The sequence below is a fragment of the Phacochoerus africanus genome, chromosome 14, assembly GCF_016906955.1.
Source record: "Phacochoerus africanus isolate WHEZ1 chromosome 14, ROS_Pafr_v1, whole genome shotgun sequence".
Lineage (NCBI taxonomy): Eukaryota > Metazoa > Chordata > Mammalia > Artiodactyla > Suidae > Phacochoerus > Phacochoerus africanus.
This window is the reverse complement of record NC_062557.1, coordinates 48,550,241-48,572,376: the sequence shown is the minus strand read 5'-3', so window position 1 is coordinate 48,572,376 and position 22,136 is coordinate 48,550,241. Positions and strand designations below refer to the sequence as shown.

At 52.3% G+C, this 22,136-nt stretch overlaps 1 protein-coding gene across 16 annotated transcripts in view; it reads right to left on the bottom strand.

Annotated features, from left to right (window-relative positions):
- RAP1GAP2 (RAP1 GTPase activating protein 2) overlaps window positions 1-22,136 on the bottom strand; it is a 176,350-nt gene that overhangs the window by 70,048 nt on the left and 84,166 nt on the right. For 3 of the 16 annotated variants that reach the window (XM_047758829.1, XM_047758832.1, XM_047758830.1), the window contains exon 1: window positions 1,263-1,379. The exons of 10 other annotated variants lie outside the window; for them this stretch is intronic. In XM_047758829.1, coding sequence (XP_047614785.1) covers window positions 1,263-1,289 — 27 coding nt within the window. In that variant the 5' untranslated portion in view covers window positions 1,290-1,379. Of the gene's footprint in view, window positions 1-1,262; window positions 1,382-22,136 lie in introns of those variants that run through there. 3 more of the 16 variants (XR_007131978.1, XM_047758831.1, XM_047758835.1) reach the window with 2 other exon arrangements.

Here is a 22,136-nt window from a genome sequence, read left to right as displayed (position 1 = left end):
CTCTACTCGCTATCAACCTGTAAGCCCCCTGTCAAAAAATATCCATATCCATATCCCAAGCCTCAGCACTTCTCAGCAGCTCCCCGACCTCCGCCATCTCTCACTGCCCTTCATCAGGACCATGCAGCCTCCTCCCCAGCCTCCGGGCCTCCGCACCAGTGCTGCAGCTCCCCGGACAACGGCCACACGGTCCTCCTGAAAATCCATTCAGATGACATCTCTGGCTTAAAACCCTCCAATGTACCACTCCACACCCTGCCAAGGTCCGGGGTCGGGGGAGGTCAGGCCATTTCTGTTTGTAAGAGGGTCGCCAGGCTCACACCCCACCCCTGGCGCAGCCTGAGATGGGGGGACTCCTTGGCCCAAACCCTAAACAAGTGTCCTGTTACCCACCCCCCGTGCTCATTCCTAAACTGTCACCTTCAGCCACCCTAGAGAAAGGAAGATAATTAGAGCCCAGGAAGGGAAGGGAAGGGAAGGAAAGAACACAGCCCACCCCCTGCCTGCAGCAGGCAGGTTGTGAATGAGAAAAGGCCAGCAGTCGCAACCCATGTTCACCAGTCTGGGCACAAGGGCCTGGCAGAGCTGAAACAGAGGGGCCCACAGAGCCTCTAGGGACCGTCTGACTTGGCAGGAAAAGACCTTAACTCCCAGACCAGCCGGAATGTCGTACATGCCACCCCCAGGTGTCACACTAACTGCACAGCTCCAAGGCTCTGTGACAGGACAGAGTCCCTTGCCAGGGCCATCCTGGCACACAGCACAAAGGGGAGAGGGCTGGACCCACAGGGCTGGCCTGCCCGCTCCAAGTGTCTGGGGCCAGGCGGAAGCCCAGCTACAGAGTCCCTCCCTCTCCCGCCCTGGCGCCCCAACTGGCACAGCCCACAGTCAGCTCAGGGTCCCCTCAGGCCCTCACCCAGCATCAGGAAGCCTTGGCAGAGGAGCACAGAGGTGAGCGCTGCCCAGTCCCATACCAGGACCGCCACTTCAGATCTCCAGGCCGAGGAGGAAGGGTCTTGGTCCCCGACTCTGTCCACCCCCTCACACATCCCCCTCAGCACACACAGTCCCCTCTGTCCTTGATCTTGACTCCTCCTTCCCCTGAGTGACAGGTGGCTTCCATACCCCACATAGGCCAGCAGCCACCAGGGGCTCCCTGCCAGGTGACAGCAGGAGGGGTTCTGGCTCCTTCCTCCCTGACGCGCCACCTGGGGCAGCTTGTGTAGAAAGGCATTTATTTCCAGGTAGCCTCGTACACTTACCAAAAGGGTCTTTAAGAAATCCATCATCTTCCACCAGCGCCTTCCCCTGCGCGTCGGGGGGCTCTGTGTGTCTGCCTGAGCAACACCGTAGCTGGGGCTGCAACCACCCCAGCTGCTGCTGCTGCTGCTGCTGCTGCTGACGTTGGACAACTTCCTGAAGATCAAACAAGGAACTGCAGGATTTGGGTGTCCGCCCGGAGCTGTTACTCCACATTGACTTACCCTGCCCTTTGACCTCTCCTTCGCCCGTGCTGTTTTTCTGGGGAGCCCAGGGCTGGTGGCGCCATCACACATCATATGCAGTAAGGGCAAGGGGTCCCTCCCAGGGGAGACACACCATGTCAGAATGTGTAAAAGGAGACTCATGTGGGGCGGGGGTATGTGAAAGTGAGGGTCCAGCAAGCACCCCTGTCCTTCCATCCTTATCTTGGGTGAGTGTTCAATGCTGCTGCCCTGTTATGGGTGATGGGAGGCAGACGGGGGTACCGGATGGTGTGGGACTCAGGGCGGGCCCAAATGGCTGGGGGGGGCCTCAATTTTCCCATTTTCGAAGTAAGCAGCTCTCCAGGTAAGGAGAATTAAAATGAAGTAAAAGAAAGCAAGCAGGTACCTGCATCTTTTTTTTTTGGTCTTTTTTTTGTGTGTGTCTTTTTTTGCCATTTCTTGAGCCACTCCCGTGGCATATGGAGGTTCCCAGGCTAGGGGTACCATCGGAGCTGTAGTCACCAGCCTACGCCAGAGCCACAGCAACGCGGGATCCAAGCCGCGTCTGCGACCTACACCACAGCTCACAGCAACGCCGGATCCTTAACCCACTGAGCAAGGCCAGGGATCGAACCCGCAACCTCATGGTTCCTAGTCGGAATCGTTAACCACTGAGCCATGATGGGAACTCCAGGTGCCTGCATCTTTAAGGGCATTCGCGAGGCCATCACAGAGCCCAAACCTCCTACTCAAAGGTTTAAAAAAACAGCTAAAGAGTAAGATGTGGTTCCTCTGCAGGTGTGGCTTGTAGGAGGGGGCAGAGGCTTGGTGAACTGCTTTCTTTCACAAAACAGCCTCCGTTTTATTTTTCAATCATTGCATGCATTACTGTGGTTTAAAAAAATTTTTTTTTTTTAGTTTTTCTTTTTTCTTCTTATGGCCACACTCACAGCATATGGAGGTTCCTGGGCCAGAGGTCGAATGGGAGCTGCAGCTACCGGCCTATGCCACAGCCAGGGCAACACCAGATCTGTGCCGCATCTGTGACCTACACCACAGCTCACGGCAACGCCGGATTCCTAGCCCATTGAGCGAGGCCAGGAATCAAACCCGCAGCCTCCTGGAGACTATGTCAGGTTCTTCACCTGCTGAGCCACAACAGGAACTCCTAAAAATATTTTTTTAATGTGCCTTAAAAGAGAGAGCAGGCCTCATATCCTGTGGCTATCCCCTAAGAAAAATAAGAAATAAATAAAATAAATGGCTTGGGAAGACCTGTACTGTATCTACAGGCCGAGGGCTCAGAGGTGCCAAGCACTGTGCTATTAACAAGAGTGAGAAACCCTGGCCCCGGAGCTCAGCCCAGGGCTCCCCTGGGTCTCAGAGCCTCTTCTAACACTAATGAACACATCGCACTCAATGTCCACCCACAGCTCTCGGTCCTGTTCCAGCTTTGGGAGAAAAGCAGTGTCCTGGCTCAAAAGCAAAGGAATGAATTTTTATATCCCTTAAAAAAATAAAATAAAGGGCAGCCTGCTGTGGAAGAATTACAGTAGAGCAGACAAGATTTGAACCCGTGGCTTTGCTACTTATGAGCCCTGCGGGCTGGTTACTCAGCCTCTGGGCCTTAGTTTTCAAATCTGTAAAACGGAGAAATCTGACCCACTTTACACAGTGGTTGTAGAATAAGCTGTGGTGTATACATATTCTGTCCAGGGAGGGAGAGGCACAATTACCCTCAGAAAATGGCAATCACGACGAGCCCTCATTCCTTTCTCCCAGCACTAGCTCTGTCCTCTTCATGCCCTGGCCCCCAACACAGCGTGAAAAGTACCCCACCACCTGCCCAGCCTCACCCAGGACACCAATCTTATCTTTGCTCTCCCTCCTCCAGCCCAGCCTGCCGCCAGACACACAGCCCAGCCCCATCCTGCACTTGCTCCAGCTCCAGAAACTCCAGCTGCAACCACGGGAGATCCGAGAGGCCAGGCAGTGTCCCCAGGGACTGGGGGAGGGCACAGCTCAATTGAGGTCAGAGAAGGTCTTGGCATGGGTCCATCCCTGGGGGCTTCAAGTGACAGTGAAGGTCGGGGAAGAGGGCAGAGTCCTAGGATGTGAACTGGGCCATCTCACACATGTGGAGGAATCACGTGCTAGAGGGAACCCTGGCTGCAGAGAAGGCTGGCAATGTCCCTTCCAGCTCTTAAACAGTTCTGCTAGAAAAAACCATGTCAGGTTGAAGAGATGTGGTCAAGCTCGCCAGCTTCCCTGCCCCTAAAGGGACCAGAGCAGGCTGTCCCTCATGGGCCCTTCTCTCCTTCCCCTGGAGAAAGGAAACTTCAGGAAGGCTCCTGCATCCTCAACATCCACCCTGCTTCCTCCCACACCTGCTTTTGGCTCATCTGCATTTCTGCTCAAAGCCAAGGGGTCAATAGCAGATCCCACTCCTGCCCCCGGCCCCAACCCTACAGCCAGCCTCCCTAAGACATGCCACATCCAGGCTACTTGGGCAACCCCCTTGGCCACAGCACCCCAGGGCCCAGGAAGCGTTGTGGTCCAAGCCCCCTGATGCTGCACAGGAACACATTCAGAGGAGGCGAGGAAGGAATGAGATAGGCAACGAACTTACTGATCCACTCTGGGCCAGGCACTGGCTCAGGGCTGGGGACCTGGGAAGACCACCCTCAGTCCTTCTCCTCCTACCCACTCCCCGTTACTTGGTTGATGTCTGCCTGTCCTTTAGGTCTTCGCTTAGAGATCACCTCCTCCAGGAAGCCTTCCTGCCTTCCCCAGGTGGTATTCCCATAGCACCCTGCACATGCCCTCTCGAATCACTGATGTCTCTGCATTGTAATGTCTCATTTAATTGTCTATTTCCTCCACTTCATCCATTAAGCTCAGCACCTGGCATATGGGTGCGCAATAATTACTTGCTGAATGAAAGACTGAATAAAGGAACGGATTTCCATCTAGCGACCAAGACAATCACAGAAATAAATAATGAGAACCCAATAAAAGAGGAGCCGTCATGGGGCTGAGCCAACGCCTGCATGGATGCACAGAGGAGTGGACACTGGCTGTGCTGTAACAAAGGGACCTTCGCAGAGAGGCTGCTATTCCCATTTTGCAGATAAGGCCACAGAGGTAGAAGAATATCAGGTTCAACATCCCAGGACCCACAGTGGTAGCGCAGGAGTCAAGATCCAGACTCAGGATTCATTCCTACTACCTCCCATTTGATCCTTAAGATGATCCAGTTGGAGAGGAGGTAGGAAATGCAACTCAGAGATGTCAATTGATCTGCTTAAGGTCACACAGCCTATGTGTTCCAGGTGAAAGAGGGGATACGATGGAGAGAAGAGAGAGGCAGGGAGAGAAGATAAATGTGTTTGTGTTAACCTCACAGGGCAGGGAGGAGACTCCAGGCGAGGAGGCCCACAGCCCCTGGCAGGGTCCCAAGCTACGGTGTTGGCATGACCACACACTGGCGGTCTCTCCATGGTGGGCAGGGGGACAGCCCACAGGCCAGGAGGGTGAGCCCTGAGGTCAGGCAAGCCCAAAAGAAGGAACAGGGGCCAGAGCGACCAACAGCCGTTCTGGTGGGGCATGGGAGATGGGAAGGGGAGATTAAGGTCTGGGCAAAGTCCCCCTCTGTCACATTAGCCACCACGCCTCTGAATGAGGCCTCTCTTTCTTAAAACACCAGAAAACCCACTATGAAGAATGCCCAACAGTAGCAGTAATGAGATTATAAGATACCCTGCCTGCAGCAAGGCCCCTGGGATCGGCAGGGTTTCCTTTCCTGCCTGTAATTCTTCTCCAGCAGCTGTGGTTCAGTGAAAAGAGCGCCGGACTGGGACTCAGACAGACCAGCATGCAGATCCCAGCCCGGCCTCTGGCCAGCTGTGACCTCGGGCCCCATTCTCTTCATTTGTAAAATTGGAATAATGCTCCCCACCTTCCTGGTGACGAGGAAATGAGATGACAAATGTGCCGGCACCTAACAGGGACAGCAGTTGATCAACAAATGTTGGTCAGCCGGACAGCTCGAAATCTGTCCAATTTATAGGCTTCGTTTTGTGACAGGAGCAGCTGACGTTAACTGAACCCTCACTAAAGGTGCCAGGCCCTTGACTAAGTACATTATGTGTATCTTTTTATCGCGCCCCCAACCCCCCCGCAAGGCAGGCACTCTTAGCATCCCCAGCCTCGGGTGTGGACACGGAGGCTGAGGGTTAAATAACTCAGTCAACAGGCTGACGTCATGTGCAGCCCGGTCAGCCTGCAGCACCCAAGCTTTGAACCACCATGCTACCAGGGCTTGGGTGCATGGTTCAGACGAGCTGGTTGGTCCACAAGAACCAGGATGCTCAAATCCCACCCATCATCCCCCCAAGTCTTTCTGAAACCCCTCAGCCAGAATCCCCAGAGCACATGCCTCGACTTGGGTGCACAACTTATTCTGTTTCTCTGAATGGCTAGGATGGTCCAATCTTGCCTCCAAACTGAAAACTCCTGGCAGGCAGAAGCCACATCTACATACACCAGAGTTATACACACGCCCCATTTCATCAAGTCTCAAGTAACATCCATTGTAAGCTATACATTATTTTATGTGCCACCAACAAAACAAAGACACCACCGGTTACAAACTATGGTACAACTGCTAGTGACATGCAGCCTGATTTTGGAGATTTCAATGGGGAGGGGGGGCGGAGGAGGGTGTCTTCGAAATGGTGAAATACAGCAGGAGATACTCAGTAATTATTTGTACTCGGTAATTATTTCTCGGGGTAGCAGAAAGAATGCTAACTTGAAATCCCAAGCCTCGAGCTGGTGTCTTACCAGCTGGCTGCCTTTCTCTAAGACCCCAGCTTCTCAGCCATAATGTGGCCAAAACGGTTCTCTCTCGGGTGGCTGCTAAGAACCAGAAGAGTACAAGGAAAGGCTTTATAAGCTGCACAGCACTGTACCAACCTACAGTGCCAACAGGATGAAGAGGAGCCCATGGCCACCACTGGCAGGAACGAGCAATGCCAGCAGACCCCCAGGGCTGCCTTGGAGCCCTGCCTTGGAGCGATCCAGCCTTGTCTTCTAGGAAATAACCAGCACTACTCCTTCGAAGTTGTCCCTACCCTGGAACCACTAGATCCCAGCCCAGCGGTGGTTACAGAATCACCACCTCCACACCGTGGAGACCCTCCAAGCCAGGCTTTGGGGTGCCAGTCGGCAGAGCTTCTGGTTCTGATGCAGTCTACGGCCTGAAATGTCCAGTAGTCTTCCCCCACAGAGTTGGGCCCAGCTTCAGGTCTGAGCCTCCCCACGGGGGGACCGGAAAAAACAGCCTGTGAACCTCATTGGGTTTTTGAAGGAAGGCTTGCTGGGCGCCCTGCGAGAGGCAACGGCCTCAACAAACGCTTGGCGGCAGGAAAATGAGAGGTTTCGTGTGGCTTCGGTCTCACTGGTGGCCATTCTTGCAGCCCAAGCAAGAGGCCCAGATCCCCCAGCTCGTGTCTGCCCTGAGGAATAGGAAATAAAGCAATGCTGAGGGGGAGAAGGTAGGGCCAAAGGCAGTGCTGGCCTCCCAGAAAACCATCTGCTTCCCCGCCAGCCCCGATTCCCCCAAAAGGCAGTGGCTGGGCTCCACAGCTGTGTCTCTCCTAACTGGCGCTGGTGGCTGTCTGGCCGGTGTCAAAAGCATGGGTCCCTCTCTCCATCACTCCTTGGTGGCCCCTGTTCCCCAAGCAAGGTCCCCACATAGCCAGTGTCCCTCCAACATACCCACCCCTCATATCACTACCCGTCCTTCCCCTCTCTTTCTCCCTGGTCCTCCCAGTCCTGCCCACTTTCCTGCTGGCTCTTTGAGGGTGGACACTGCCCAGCACATCTGGACACTGGGTTTACAGTAAGAGCAGCAGAAGCCCTGCCACCACCTCGCCACCTCTCCCTCCACCAAGTAAGTTTTCAGAACCAAAGAGAATATAAATACATATACACATACGATATAATTAAATCACTTTGCTGTACACTTGAAAATAACACAATATTGTAAATCAAGCATACTTTAATTTTAAAAGGGGGGGGAGGGTTCAGGTTGTGGCTTAGTGGGTTAAGAATCCGACCAGCATCCACAAGGATGCAGGTTCAATCCCTGGCTTTGCGCAATAGACTAAGGATCTAGTACTGCAGCAAGCTGCAGTGTAGGTCACAGATGCAGCTTAGATCTGGCGTGGCTGTGGTATAGGCCGGCAGCTGCAGCTCCGATTCACCCCCTAGTCTGGGAACTTCCACATGCCACACAAGCAGCCCTAAAAAAAAAAAGAACCAAACACTAAAGACCTGGGACCAAGTAGCCTCCCCGCCCCAGTCCCAGCCCTGACATATGCCTGGGAGAGAAAAGAAGCAGCAGAGGCTCCTGGGTTTCCCATTCACAGGGAACCCATCACTGAGTCATTGTGGAACTTGGGGCCCCATCAGCAGACCCTGCTCCCCTTCCCTGATCCCAGAAGCTGTCTCCTGCCCAAGGCTCCCCCTCCAGATCCCCGCCACCCCACAGGAGTGTCCCTGCCTCCTGGCAAAGTCTAGCATCATGTCAAGGACCCATGAATGTACCCAGCTACCACGGGAGGTGGCCTTGGGCTGCCAGTCACGTGGCTGTGACAGGAGCTCAGTTCACCCATCTCCAAAATAAAGATTCATCTTATTCTCACTACCCAACTCACCCCTACGGCGATTCAGGCAAGACTGAGTGAGGGCAAGGATGCAACCGCACACATTTCTAAAGTAGGAAGCGCCATATACCAAGACATATACCATATACCAACACGCCTTCTCCACGAGCCTCCCCCATCCTCTGTGCCTCAGTTTCCACACTCATTATGGGATGTGCAGGTGGCTGCTCTTCCTTTCCCTCCATTGAGGCTGAGCTGTCACCCCAGAGGGACCAGTGGGTGCCTTCTCCCTAGCAGCAAGCTGTTTGCGGCTCCCAGCACCCTCTTGCCTATGAGATGCTTCCAGCTGCACAACTTCTACTGTAAGATGAAGAAAAACAAAGCTCTCCACCCCCCAAGCACACATCTGCACTGTTAGTAAGTGACAAAAAAAAAAAAAAAAAGGTTTAGAGATTATCTGAGCCAGAATCTCAATTGTCTAGGCTCTTCCTATTAACACCAGCCTGCACCCAGGACAACAGGCTACTGGGATCTCACTGGAGCCAGTCATTTGCCGAACACATAGGTGATTCTCATCGGACGTACCAGGCTGAGAACTGAATAAATCGATACATGTTTTGTGCTTAGCTGAGCAAAAGGCAATATCAGAAAAGAAGCCTTGGGAAACTTGCAACTTTGGGGGCTTGTGCTCCCGGACATGCCTGAAAGAAACCATCCAAGTCATCCCCCTGTCAACCCTAGTGGGACCCTAAAAGGTCCCAGCCTGCCCCTCCCCAGAGGACGATGGAGGAAGGTTGCTGGGAGTTTCGTTTCAGACTAACCTGCAAGAAGGGGAGGTTAGCAAATTGCAGGTTCTTTTCCGTTCCCATCATCTAGTTAATGATTACCTAAATAAATGCTTTGGTCCCGAGTGCTTCTAGCCGTCAGTCCCCAAGCTCCAACAGCCTAATTACACATACACAACCCGGGGGACTGTGACACCGAACGGCCCTCTTCTCCATAAACCATATGCCGGATAACACGATTTCCCCTCCCCTTTTGCCAGCTGGGGCTGATGAATGGGGTGCCAGGGCAAATGCAGGCCCTCCCGAGGTTTGAGGTAGGGCCATTGGGCTGCCCATCCCAGGCCCAGCTGCCCTGGTTGGGGAGGCATTCGGTGGCAAAGATGTTCCCACCAAAGCAGAGCCCCGCAGCACCCACCCCCAAATGGACTCCCCCAAACACACAATGGTACAACGAGTTACCCAGACATTCACATTCACCCCCCACACACACACACAAAACCACTCACTCATGCAAACACACACACACACACCTAGTCCTTGAGAGGTTTATGGGTCCCCAAGCCGAAGACCATTAGCCAGCTGGACACACCCGCCTGCTATAAACCGTTATCGTCTGTTGCTGTTTGCAGGATGCCTGCCCAGTGGTCCCCTCCTCAAAAGCAGACACACAACTAAGAAGGCAGATAAGGTGAAGGAGGACCAAGTCAGAGGCTGCAGTTTCTCGTGATCCAATTCCTTTTCCACTAAAAGGGATCCATGCATCCAGTGGACGAGTGGGAAGCAGTGCTGGTGCCTGGCTCGGAAGGCGGGTACCACCCTCCAGGCCTTCCTTAAGCCCCTGAGCAAAGCCGTTTCTCCCTCCCACAGACCCACAGACACGATATTTTCAAACAGCACCTTGAAATGATGGCCCCCCCCCAAACACCACAGACACCACGTTTATTTCTTTCTTCAGGACCCTGAGCAGAAGGTGCTGCTGTCTGATGACTTTCTCACCTCCCTCACTGGAGAGTGAGCCCCATGGAGGCAGGAGTCGTGTCTGCCCCATTCACTGCTGCGTCCTCAGGCCCTGAAGCCGTCCCTAATTCCTGGCAGGTGATCAATAAATACTTGCCAAGTGGATGAAAGGATTTCACTGGTACTTCCATGTGTAAAGTGTTCTTGGGCAAAAGAGCAAAAGCAATACAAATTCCTACTAGAGGAGTCAGGGAAGGCTTCATGGAGGAGGTGGCATCCAAGCTGTGCCTTTGGGTGAGAAGGTTTAGAAAGAAGCAAGGAGGCTGCAGGATAGCGGGTGGGGGGTAAGAAGCCCAAGCAACGGAAGAGGAACAAGTACAAACCACACTCAGGGAGAATAAGCACCCTGTCTGTAGACCACCCCTTCCTGTGAAGTGATCCCTGCCAGGAATGACCCCACTAGGACACCACCCCGGGGTCTCCCCAGCTAGGTGCTGGGAGATGCCCCAAGCAGCCACTTGGGAACCTCCAGCTAAGAGGATGCCGGCCTACCCTCCCCAGGTCTCACAGCTTCTGGGACTCCTGCTCTCCCTCGGAAGGCAAGGGGGCTGCCTGGGAACAAGCCGCACAATGCGCAGCATCCTGCAGGTTGGGACTCAACCGGCACAATGAGGTTCCCTTTAGCAGGACCAAGGCTCACCTACGAAGTACCCCTCTGGGCCAATTAGGAAAAGACAGCCCCTCCGAGGATATCCCGTTGGCCAGCAGAGGGTCCGTTTCGGTCCCCACTCATCTCCTGTGCTGGATGCCCTGGGTGGTTCACGCCTTCTGCAGGGGCCTGCACCACCACAGCCCGCTCTCTGCAGTCCCAGGCAGAATCCCGAGCAGCCATCCCCAAGGGCCTGTGCCTACAACACTCCGTACAGATGAGGAGTCAAGGACACCCCAGGGTCTCCCAGGAATCTTGCCCAGTTGACCAGGCTGACTGTCCTCATGGGGCAAGGCTGTAACTCACCCATCCCCTCCCTACCCCTCACAACAGCTGATGGCCAGTTCCCGGAAGAGGCCATCTGGGTCTTGGTGCAGCAATCTGCCCCCCCGCCCAAACACACACACAGACTCATGGAGCAAGGAGAATCAGAGATTATCAGTGGGCTGGAAGGCCCTGTCTGGGTGTTTACCCTCCCAGGGATACTGAATTTTAAACATGTGTGCCTGTTTACTCTCCCTGCCAGAGCCTTGCTGGCTACACGGTAGCCAGGCAACACTATCTGACCTGGGGGACCAGGAGGGGGACTTGCCATGCCAGGCAGGTCACCTGGGGAAGGTTATCCAAGCACAGCCCGTCTCAGCACAATGAAGTGCCTCCCTCCCCTCCCGCCCCTTCCCACCCTCACCCCCAGGTGACCCCACACCCATGACAGATGGTCCACTCCGACAGCAAGAAGGGTGGTCCTGGGACAGAACTAGTGACACTGTAAGAAAAGGATCTGTTAGAAGCCGATCACCAGGGTCTCGTGTCATTATCGACCTGGCAGCCAGCTTTGCTGTTTCCCTGCCAGCCAAACTGAGAGCCAGGCTGAAACTGCAGCAGGAGAGAGTCAGAGGAATCTTCCCAGATGAGAGGAAGAGGACCCTGTGTGATTGGAGGCAGGCAATGGTATCTCTCTTTTTTCTTTAATTTTATTGATGTATAGTTGATTTGCAACATTGTGTTAATTTCTGCTCTACAGCAAAGTGACTCAGCCACACATGCACATATGCATTCCCATATAGGTTGTCACAGGATATTGAGGAGATTTCCCTGTGTATGCAGCAGGTTCCCGTGGACCACCCATTCCGTATACAACAGTGTGCATATGCCGATCCCAAGCTACCAATCCATCCCCCCCACCACCTTCCCCCTTGGTAACCATAACTTTGTTTCCTCTGCCTATGAGTCTATTTCTGTTTTGTAAAGAAGTTCATTTGTATCATTTTTTAAGATTCCACATGATATCATATATTTGTCTTTCTCCATCTAACTCACTGCACTTAGTATTGGGAAGTCTTGTTTTCCTTTTTGGCCCTGCCCACAGCATGCAGAAGTTCCCTGACCAGGAATCAAACCCATGCCACAGCAGGGACCCAAGCCATGACAGTGACAACACTGGATCCTTAACTACTGGACCCCCAGAGAACTCCTTGACTTCATTTAATGTGATAGTCCCTAGGTCCATCCATGTTGCTGCAAATGGCATGATTTTGTTCTTTTTAATGGCTGAGTAGTACTCCATTGTGTATATGTACCGCATCTTCTTTGTCCATTCCTGCCGATGGACTTTTAGGTTGTCTCCATGTCTTGGTTATTGCAAATAGTGCTGCAACATTGAGGTACATGTATCTTTTCAAATTACGGTTTTCTCCAGATACTTGCCCAAGAGTGGAATTGCTGAATCACATGGTAGTGCTAGTTTTAATTTTTTGAGGAACCTCCATACGGTTTCCCATAGTGGTTGTACAAATTTACGTTCTCACCAACAGTGTCAGAAGGTTCCTTTTTCTCCACACCCTCTCCAGCATTTCCTGTTTATAGACTTTTTGATAATGGCCATTCTGACCAATGGAGTGATACCTCACTGTAGTTTTGATTTGCGTTTCTTTCATAATTAGGGATGTTGAGCATCTTCTCATGTGCTTTTTGGAATGGCACCACTTTAGAAGGAAAGAGTGGACAGTACTAAATCAGGGCTGGAAGCTAGCATGTGCCTTTTTTTTTTTTTTTTCCCCCTCCATGAGGGGTTATCTTTCCACCTGGATGGGGAATCAAGAAGTTGCTGACTGAAGGTAACAAAATCAAGGTCACATCTCAGCTCTAGACTGTGGACCTGAGTGTTGTGTTCTTCCTTTCTCTGTGGAAAAGCTTAGGGACACGTGACATGCCTGCCCTTCAAATCCCATGGTCTGGGAGGACATGTGCCATCATAACCAGTCATGAGCTCACAAAGCAATGAAACCAGGCAGGCGAAGGATCAGTCAAAGAACCGTGGAATCCCACAGAAGGAAGATCTACCGTATGATCGGCCTTTAGGCTTTTCACCAGGCAGTGGCAGGGGAGAAGCTCCCACGTTTTAAAGATGAGTCTAACGTGGTCTCTCCTACAGAACCTTGCAGGTAGCCTGAGCTCATCATAAGCTGAATATTACCCACTTCTCAAAGATGCTTTTGTCCTTAATCCTCAGAACCTGAGAATCCTGTGAGGATTAAGGTGAATTAATCCTCAAGGGGAATTAAGGTGCAGATGGAATTAAGGTTGCTCATCAGCTGACCCTGAGGTAAGAGGAGGATCTTGGATTGTCCCGCAGGGCTCAGTATAATCAAGAATCCTTATAATAGAAGGAAGCAGAAGAGAGAGAATCAGAGAGACGGCAGTGTGGGAAGCACCTGGCCCAATCAATGTTGCTGCCTCTGAAGACAGAGCAATGGGGTCAGGAGCCAAGGAAGGCAGGTAGCCTTCTAGAACTTGGAAAAGGCAATGAAATAAATTCTCTCCCAGAGCCTCCGGTAGGAATGCAGCCCTGTGGACACCTTGATTTTAGCCCAGGAAGACCCATTTCCGATTTCTGACTTCCTTTGCATCTGGCAAAAGTCCCAAACCTGATGTCTTTAGGAGCCAGGGAGGATGAGGCAAAATAGGAGAAAGCACATCCTTCCCAAGGGCGCTGAAATCCATGTTGGTCAACAAAGCATATCTGCACCACTTTTTCGATTTTCTTTTTTTTTCAGTCTGTTTAGTGCCACACCTGAGGCACACGGAGGTTCCCAGGCTAGGGGTCAAATTGGAGCTGTAGCCACTGACCTACCCCACAGCTCACAGCAACGCCTGATCCTTAACCCACTGGGCAAGTTCAGGGATCGAACCTGCGTCCTCACGGATGCTAGGCAGAATCGTTCCCGCTGAGCCACAACGAGAACTCCAAACAAACCATATCTGAAGGCCGCCTGGTTCCAGGCCTCCCAGCTAGTGATCCTCAGTGAACTGAAACCCAAGCCATTCACCTCGGCTCCCTCATCCCCTTCCTGCCTTTTCCCACCGTCTTCTCTTCCTTCCCTCTCCTCTCCCAGGCCCACCCCCACCTCCTCTGTGCTCTGTCCCCAGGCCCTCCTCTTTTCCCTTTCTAGAGCAGATGACACCACCCAGCCACCCACCCCTCGTTTCTGGCTTCCCATTTAGAGCCAACCAGCCATCATATTAACATCTGACATTTCAGAAACGTCTCAGTCCTGCTGCCAAATCAAATCAGCTCAGCCGTTTCATTTGCCAGCAAATCCAATTCACTCCCGCAACGGGGCTCTGCTTGATTTCCACGTGGAGCTGAGCCGGGGCTCTTGGGAGGTTTCTTCCATCTCTCCATGTACCTGGAGACGACGACCCTGTTGGCCCAGGCTGCTGTTAAGGGTGTATCTGTTCCCCTCGAAAGGAGTATGCCCCCGCCGTCCAAGGGCCAAGTTCACAGACTACAGCACCTCGCCTCCAAAATCCCCTGGTGCTCATACTTCAAAGCAGAGAGCCAAACACTACATACAAAGCTGAAATAAATGTATTTATTTATTTATTTGGCTTTTTAAGGCTGCACCTGTGGCATATGGAAGTTCCCAGGCTAGGGGTCGAATCAGAGCTGCAACTGCTGGCCTACACCACAGCCACAGCCACGCAGGATCCAAACCGTGTCTGCGACCTACACCACAGCTCAGGGCAACATGGGGTCCTTAACCCATTGATCGGGGCCAGGGATTGAACCTGCATCCTCATGGATACTAGTTGGGTTCATAACCCACTGAGCCACAACAGAAACTCCGTGAAATAAATTTTTGGCTGCACCTGCAGCATACATAAGTTCCCAGGCTAAGGAACGAATCCCCAGCCACTGCAGTGACAATGCTAGATCCTTACCCTGCTAGGCCACCAGAGAATTCCAAAGCTGAAATAATTTAGCTTTTTAAAAAATTAATGTCTCCACTCTCAAAGGTTTGCGGGGTTGTTTTTTTTTTTAATTTTTTTCCTCACTTTTAGAGGACTCTTAACAGGAGTTACTATCTCTTATAGAAACATGTATCTAAACTCCAGTAACTTCTGAGCCACCTGTTTTGTTCTTCGCTGGTTAAATGCAAAGAAATTGAATTTAACTCTTTTTATTACAAGTGAGCAGAAACAGTGCAATCCCATTTATTTATGCTTCTGTCTGTGTGCATGATGCCAAGATGTCTGGACACTTAGAAAACAGTAAGGATGGGTGTGTCTGGATAGTAGCCTTCTTGATCAGGGTTCTGTTTTGTTTTATTTTCTTTACACTTTACCATTGCTTACATTTTTCATAAGAGCATATATCATTTTATTTAAAATAGGGTGTGGATTTGGGGAGTTTATTGCTGTACTGGCAAAAAAAAAGTCTTATAAAAATTCTCCAATCCTGGGCTTTTTTGTTCAATGCCACATTATCAAGGAGAGGCCCTGACACCAACTACTCTGTCAGGGCACGAGGTCAGCATCCATCTAGAAATATAGACTCATTTAATATCAGCTGCAAGCAAAGAGAATAAGGAAGGAACCTTCTGATGGGGACAAACAGATCATGAAATGCATTCCAAGGCCAACCCTGGGACTCTCCACGGCCTTGAATTCCCCAAGTCTCCGTTCAGTCCAATCCCCAAATCCTCCATGAGGACACTGGCCTTGCAGGTTCTCTCCCTGTCCCCATGGAGACCACCTGACCTGTGAACCCCGACTGACTCAGGGTAGCCTGACTTCAAGTGCTGGGAGCATGATCCAAAGGGATGCTCCCTCCCGAAAGACCCCTTCCCCAGGTCTGTCTGAGTTTGTTGGGCAGAATCTGTGGTTTTGGCCTTTCTTCCAATACCCTGCCATCCACATTTATCAGGCAGGCTTTCAGTTTAATACACAGGGCTCAGGAGAGTTTGGTACTAGCATAGGACTGACTTATAAATCAACTGAATAGGAGTTCCCATCGTGGCACAGTAGTTAACGAATCCGACTAGCAACCATGAGGTTGCAGGTTCAATCCTTGGCCTTGCTCAGTGGGTTAAGGATCTGGCATGAGCTGTGGTGTAGGTCACAGACGAGGCTCAGATCCCATGTTGCTGTGGCTCTGGTGTAGGCCAGCGGCTACAGCTCCGATTCGACCCCTAGCCTGGGAACCTCCATATGCCACGGGAACAGCCCTAGAAAAGACAAAAAGACAAAAAAAAAATACACAGGACTCAGGTGGGGTCAGTCACACAAAATGCGATTTCAATTTTTATTCATTGGACATGGATAAGCACCTCAGCCATGGTACCAGGCAGGGCTGGCAATCAAGGAGTCCTGAAAATTCTATACCAACAATAGAAAAATCGGTGTACTTCCTTCCCGACCTTCCCTCTGAGCATTGCTCTTCTCTGGAGGAATAATAGTGACCAACACGTCTGCAGCCCACACCACGCGCTTCTGTTCCAAATGCTAAGTGTCCATCATCTCAATTCATCCCCGTCGCATCCACCTGCGGCAGCAACTCTCAGATTCCTACGCATGAGGGAACTGAGGCTCCAAGACGTTACACAGCTGGGAGGCTGCAAAGCCTTAGGCCAAGCAGGCTGGATCCAGAAACTGCTCGTAACTACTGCTCCACACTGCCTCACCTTTTTGAGAAAGAACCTTGAAGGGATCTAGGTCCCGGACAAAGGAAATGGACTCGCCGGCCTAGTGGGGCCGATCACACACCTACTCGAAGGAGAGGGAGAGGGGCTGGAGAATCACAGGAGGGGGAAGAGGGTTCCCAGAAAGACCATTCTGGAAGCCCAGTTAGCCTGTTCCCCCCAGACAGAGAGAAGGAATAAGGCCCGCATGGCCCAGATGCCTAGGCCGAGGCCTGCAGCTTGGGCTCCATTAGCAATTTCTAGGAAGGAGCCATTAGGACTCCCTTCTGGGGGCCTCCAGCTCAGCAGGCTCCACAGGAGCAGCAGGGGACTCTCACGGGCTCGTGGCTCCCAGTTCCCTAGGGGGAAGCGCTCTGTACGTTTCTCAAGGGCAAGAGCAACGTCGTTATCATCATCGTCGTGGCTGTTGTCATTGTCCTTGTCACCATCACCACCGCCATCACATCATCATTATTTTTACAACCCCTTGCCGAGCCCCTACCATGTGTTAGGAAGCCCACGAGCCGCCTGGTGGTTTAACCTCATCACTGCTCACACCTGCTCCTCCAGGTGGCCACTGTCCCCATGCTACACAGGAAGAAACTGGAGGTCAGGGAGATGAAGGAACACCCGCACGCGATTCAAGCAAAGCAGTCGGGACTATGCCCAGGACGGCACAGGCTTTGGAACCACACAGATGGACCTGAGTCCAAACCCTGGCTCCGCTCTCAGCAGCTGTGAGACCTTGAGCAAAGACCTTAACCTCGTCCGCCAACCTCGATCAGAGATGCCAGAGGCAATTCATCTCACATGGCAGCTCCAAATGACGGGCAGCGGCTGCCTGCGGGGCTTTGTTGGAGAGGATTCTGAGACCACATCTCAACTCATGGGCAAGAGTGCCGTGATGGATTGCTAACATCTGCCGTAGGGGCAGAAGGCTGGGGTGACGGCCCAAATGTCACATATCTGCCATCCCTGAGCTAGAGAAACACCATGGCTTATAGAGACACCCGTGCACGTGCATAGGTGCACGGATATGGCCGGGGGACTTTTGACTAAGATACCAAAGCAACTCAAAGTCTTTTCAGTGACAGGATATCCACATGGGAGTAAATGGGCCGAGACGCCTATATGATCAGGCCACTCAAGACAGCTGTTCTCGGAGTTCCCATTGTGGCGCAGTGGTTAACGAATCCAACTAGGAACCACGAGGTTGCAGGTTCGATCCCTGCCCTTGCTCAGTGGGTTAACGATCCGGCATTGCCGTGAGCTGTGGTGTAGGTTGCAGACACGGCTCGGATCCCACGTTGCTGTGGCTCTGGCGTAGGCTGGCAGCTTACAGCTCCGATTCGACCCCTAGCCTGGGAACCTCCATATGCCGAGGGAGCGGCCCAAGAAATCGCAAAAAGACAAAAAAAAAAGGCAAAAAGAAGGCTGTTCCCTGGCTCTCTGAACATCTCCCTGCTCAACCAGTCCTGCCTCACCTACATCCTACTCACCTTACAGGCTTTCTCTCTTAATCACAGAGCCTAATCAGTAAATGTCTACATACTTGCCCCCCGACCAGCTAGAGACTGTTCTAATCGTTAGATCAGAACCTCTCCACCACGCCAGCTTATCAAAGGGGCAAAGGTGCAGTGAGGGATACGCTCCTCTGCTGGTTTCCCTGGTAACCAGCGAGCCCATCTGATGTCAAGTCCATTCCCGCATAACTGGTCACCTCCCTGTCCCCTTCAGGAGCAAAGTCTGCTGCCGTGTCTGCAGCACACAGCCGCGTGGCACTCCAGGTCCTTGCTTCAGACCTGTAAGATCCCCTGTCCATTAAACCCTTGATGTCTCTGTAACTGCCTCTAGGCTCTTTCTTCAGTCTTAAGGCTGAGCAAGGACAGAGCTGGCCAGCCTGTGGGGTACAGCCCAACAATGCCTCTATCACACCACAATTAAATGACCTTGAGATGGATCTTAGAACTATAGCTCAAACTGGAAAGCTTCTAGAAGAAACCAGGACAGAAAATCTTTGTGATGTGGAGTCAGCAAATAATGCGTAGGATACAGAAAGCTATAGACACAAAATGAAAAAAAAATCCAGAAATTGGACATCATCAAAATTAAAACTTCTGTTCATCAAGGGCCCTGTTAAGACAAAGAACGAGACAGAAGGCCCACAGGAAGACAAAGGGAGGAGGGCGCAAAGGACCTGCCAGGATGGTCCACAAGCAGGAGAGAAGATGCTCCAGGTCATTAGTCATCCGACAAGTGCAAATTAAAACTACAATGAAATACCCCTCCCTACAGGCCCACGCAAGGGGCTAAAATTAAATGGACTGACAATAGCAAATGTTGACAAGGATGCGAAGCAGTCAGAGCACTCATAATATTGCCAACAGGGACGGATAATGGTACAGCCATCTGGCCAAAAGTTTGGCGGTTTCATATAAAGGTAAACATTCCCCTCCCTTTGACCCAGCCGTTTTCCTCTAGACATTTACCTAAGAGACATGAAAACAAGTATCCAGAACAAAACTTACATCAGAAGATTCAGCGCCTCTGGCTATTCATTAGAGCCGCAACGGGGAAACACCCCAAGTGTCCCCCAACCGGAGAAAAACAAATTGTTCTGGATTCGTACAATAGGGATAAAAAGGAACAAACTACTGATATGCCCTACAGCACAGAAGCAGCTCACAGTTATGCTGCCCTGGATGCAGACAAATACATACAATGCGATTCCTTTTAAATTAAGTTCTAGAACAGGGAAAACTAATTTACAGTGAAAAAACAATCAGAACACTGGTTGCTTCCAGAGAGGGTGATAGGAAGGGGCACCGTGGAACATTCTGAGGAGACAGAAAGGTCCTATATCTGAATCAGAGCATGGACCCCAAGGGTGTATCCATTAATAAAATGATACAGTTAAGATTTATGCATTCCAAAGTAAGCAAAGCTTTTTGTTTTTTGTTTTTTTTTTTAATGCAGGTCCACCTACAGTGATTTGCAAGGGAGTTCCTGTTGTGGCTCGGTGGTAATGAACCTGGCTAGTATCCATGAGGATGTGGGTTCAATCCCTGGCCTTGCTCAGTGGGTTAAGGATCTGGCATGGCCGTGAGTTTCGGTATAGGTCACAGGTGCGGCTTGGATCTGGCATGGCTGCGGCTGTGGTATAGGCTGGCAACTGGAGCTCCGACTCGACCCCTAGCCTGGGAATATTCATATGCTGCAGGTGCAGCCCTACAAAGAAAAAAAAATTTTTTAAGTGATTTGCAAGAAGTGTAGGCTAGTTGGCCTTAAGACAATGAACAAAATCAAGGCCAATGTACACATGCGCACACATGAGGGGTGGGTTCGTACAGGTGGTGCACACGCAGACCTCGCCGCGTCTCTGAGCCTCCAAGGCGCCCCCTACAGATGCAGACCCAGGTAAGCCCCCCTTGGGCCGCGCTGCCTTGGGCTCCCCTGTCTGTCGGCATGTGCGAAATCAGAGGGCTCCTGGGAAGTGGTTCCTGAGGGAGATGGCATCTGGACCAGTGACATAAAGAGGGTCTGTGTGGAGACCAGAGACAGCTTTGCCAGGAGCACCAACAGGAAAGCCAGCTGTACCTGCTGCAGCGGGGGTCATGCGGGGAATGAATATTTGTCCTAACTCTCAGGCATCCCCCTCCCCAGACTTTCTTGAAGAGGGGAAACCAAAGCTCCTTGTGGGCGTCTTTGGGCCCTTCCCACCCCCACCCAAGAGGGGTCCCAGCAACCTTCCCACAAACACCTGCTCGCCTCATCCATACAAACTTCGTACATCTGACGGGGGCTGAAACCCCCTCCCTCAACCCTGACAGAGGAGAGGTGGTCTCTCTTCCCAGTGGGTTCAGAAAACAGAGGACAGGAACCAGGGCACAGTAAGAGATGGCATTGTGCCCCAGCTGTGCCACAAGCTGGGAAGGAAACCCCAGCCCCCAGCCCCCACCCCCCAGGAGAAAGAGCAGCTGGTGGGCAGTCAGTAGGCCTGGGAGGGCAGGAGGTGGAAACCTGGCACGGCTTTGCCCAAAGACAATGAAGGGGTGCAGAGAAGGCTCCTCTGGGGCCACTTTCTTCCCCAGCATCTGGGGGCTTCATACCTGCATAACCTTGAGGGCTGCGGGGGCATTAGTGAGTGATGGAGAGCCAAGTACCGGGGGGGGGGGGGGGGGGGCGGGAGGCACCAGGCCTCCTTGTTCTCTTTGGGAAAGAAGGTCTCCAGGGAGGTGCCCTCTGATTTGCACAAAGAGGGATGGAGAAGTCGAGCAAGGGTCACCTCCCAGCTGACCAGGCCAGTCCAGGCCTGGTGGGGCTCCAGAGATAAGAGTGACAATTCAGATCCAGGTCACATCACGTCCTGGCATCATCACCTTCAACAGAACGCCCCGTGCACTTACTACTGTGCCCTGGGAAAGATTCAGGAGGGTCAAGCCTAACCCCTTCGAGCCCAAAAGGTTGTTTGTATGTTCGTTCCAGGGGGTCCCCCAACCCCCAGGCTTGGCACCCGCGTCCCCAAGAAGCCATCCTCACTCCTCTCCCCCCACGGAGAAGCCACATGACACACTGAGCCGGTCACATGCTGAGCCATATGGTTTCTTCTGCTCAGTTGAGGCCCCCTGAAGACAGCAGGTTCTTGGAGGGACGAGGACTGCAGCCTTCGTTTGACCCTGCGGGGCCTGGGGCACGGCTGGGCACACACACCCGCCCTCCCTGGTGTGTGTGATACATTTGGGTATGAAAAGCAGATCATCAAAAATGTGGGCCTGGAAGCCATCCACCGCATTCCCAGGGAGACAGCCCCAAATCTTTCTCCCAGCCCACCCTGCGCCATCCACAGTTTGAATTCTGGCTGGGAACCGGGCTCTCGTCCTGCCCATCTGCTCAGCCTCTCTTTGGTGGCTTTTTCTCAGTTTCATATTAGCAAGGAAAAAATCCCCTCGAAAACCACAGACACAAAGAGCTGGGGGAGGGGGTGTAAAGGACAAATTGCAACAGGCGTGCTGGTGGGAGGGGGCGGAAGGGGCCTGGGGGACACTTCTCAGGCTGGAGGCCAGCTTCTGCTCTGGCAGTCCCTTCCAGAGAAGCAGCTAGAGGAAGTTGCTTGTCCCTGGTGTGGGGGTTGGAATGAGAGCATCTTTTTTTTTTTTTTGTCTTTTTGCCTTTTCTAGGGCCGCTCCCGTGGCATGTGGAGGTTCCCAGGCTAGGGGGTCTAATCATAACTGTATCCACCGGCCTACACCACAGCCACAGCCACAGCCACGCAGGATCTGAGCCATGTCTGCGACCTACACCGCAGCTCACGGCAACGCTGGATTCTTAACCCACAGAGCGAGACCAGGGATCGAACCCGCAACCTCATGGTTCCTGGTCGGATTCGTTAACCACTGCGCCACAATGGGAATTCCAGAATGAGAGCATATTAACAAAAATTGTTTGGGACTTAGAACTGAAATTAGTCTCTGACTGTAGGAGAAACAGAGCTAAGTTTGAGGGGACCTGGGGCTAGACATGTCCCACCCCCTGGTCTCCAGCTTCATGATCCCCCACCCCTGACATTTTGTGACTCCCAAGCTGAT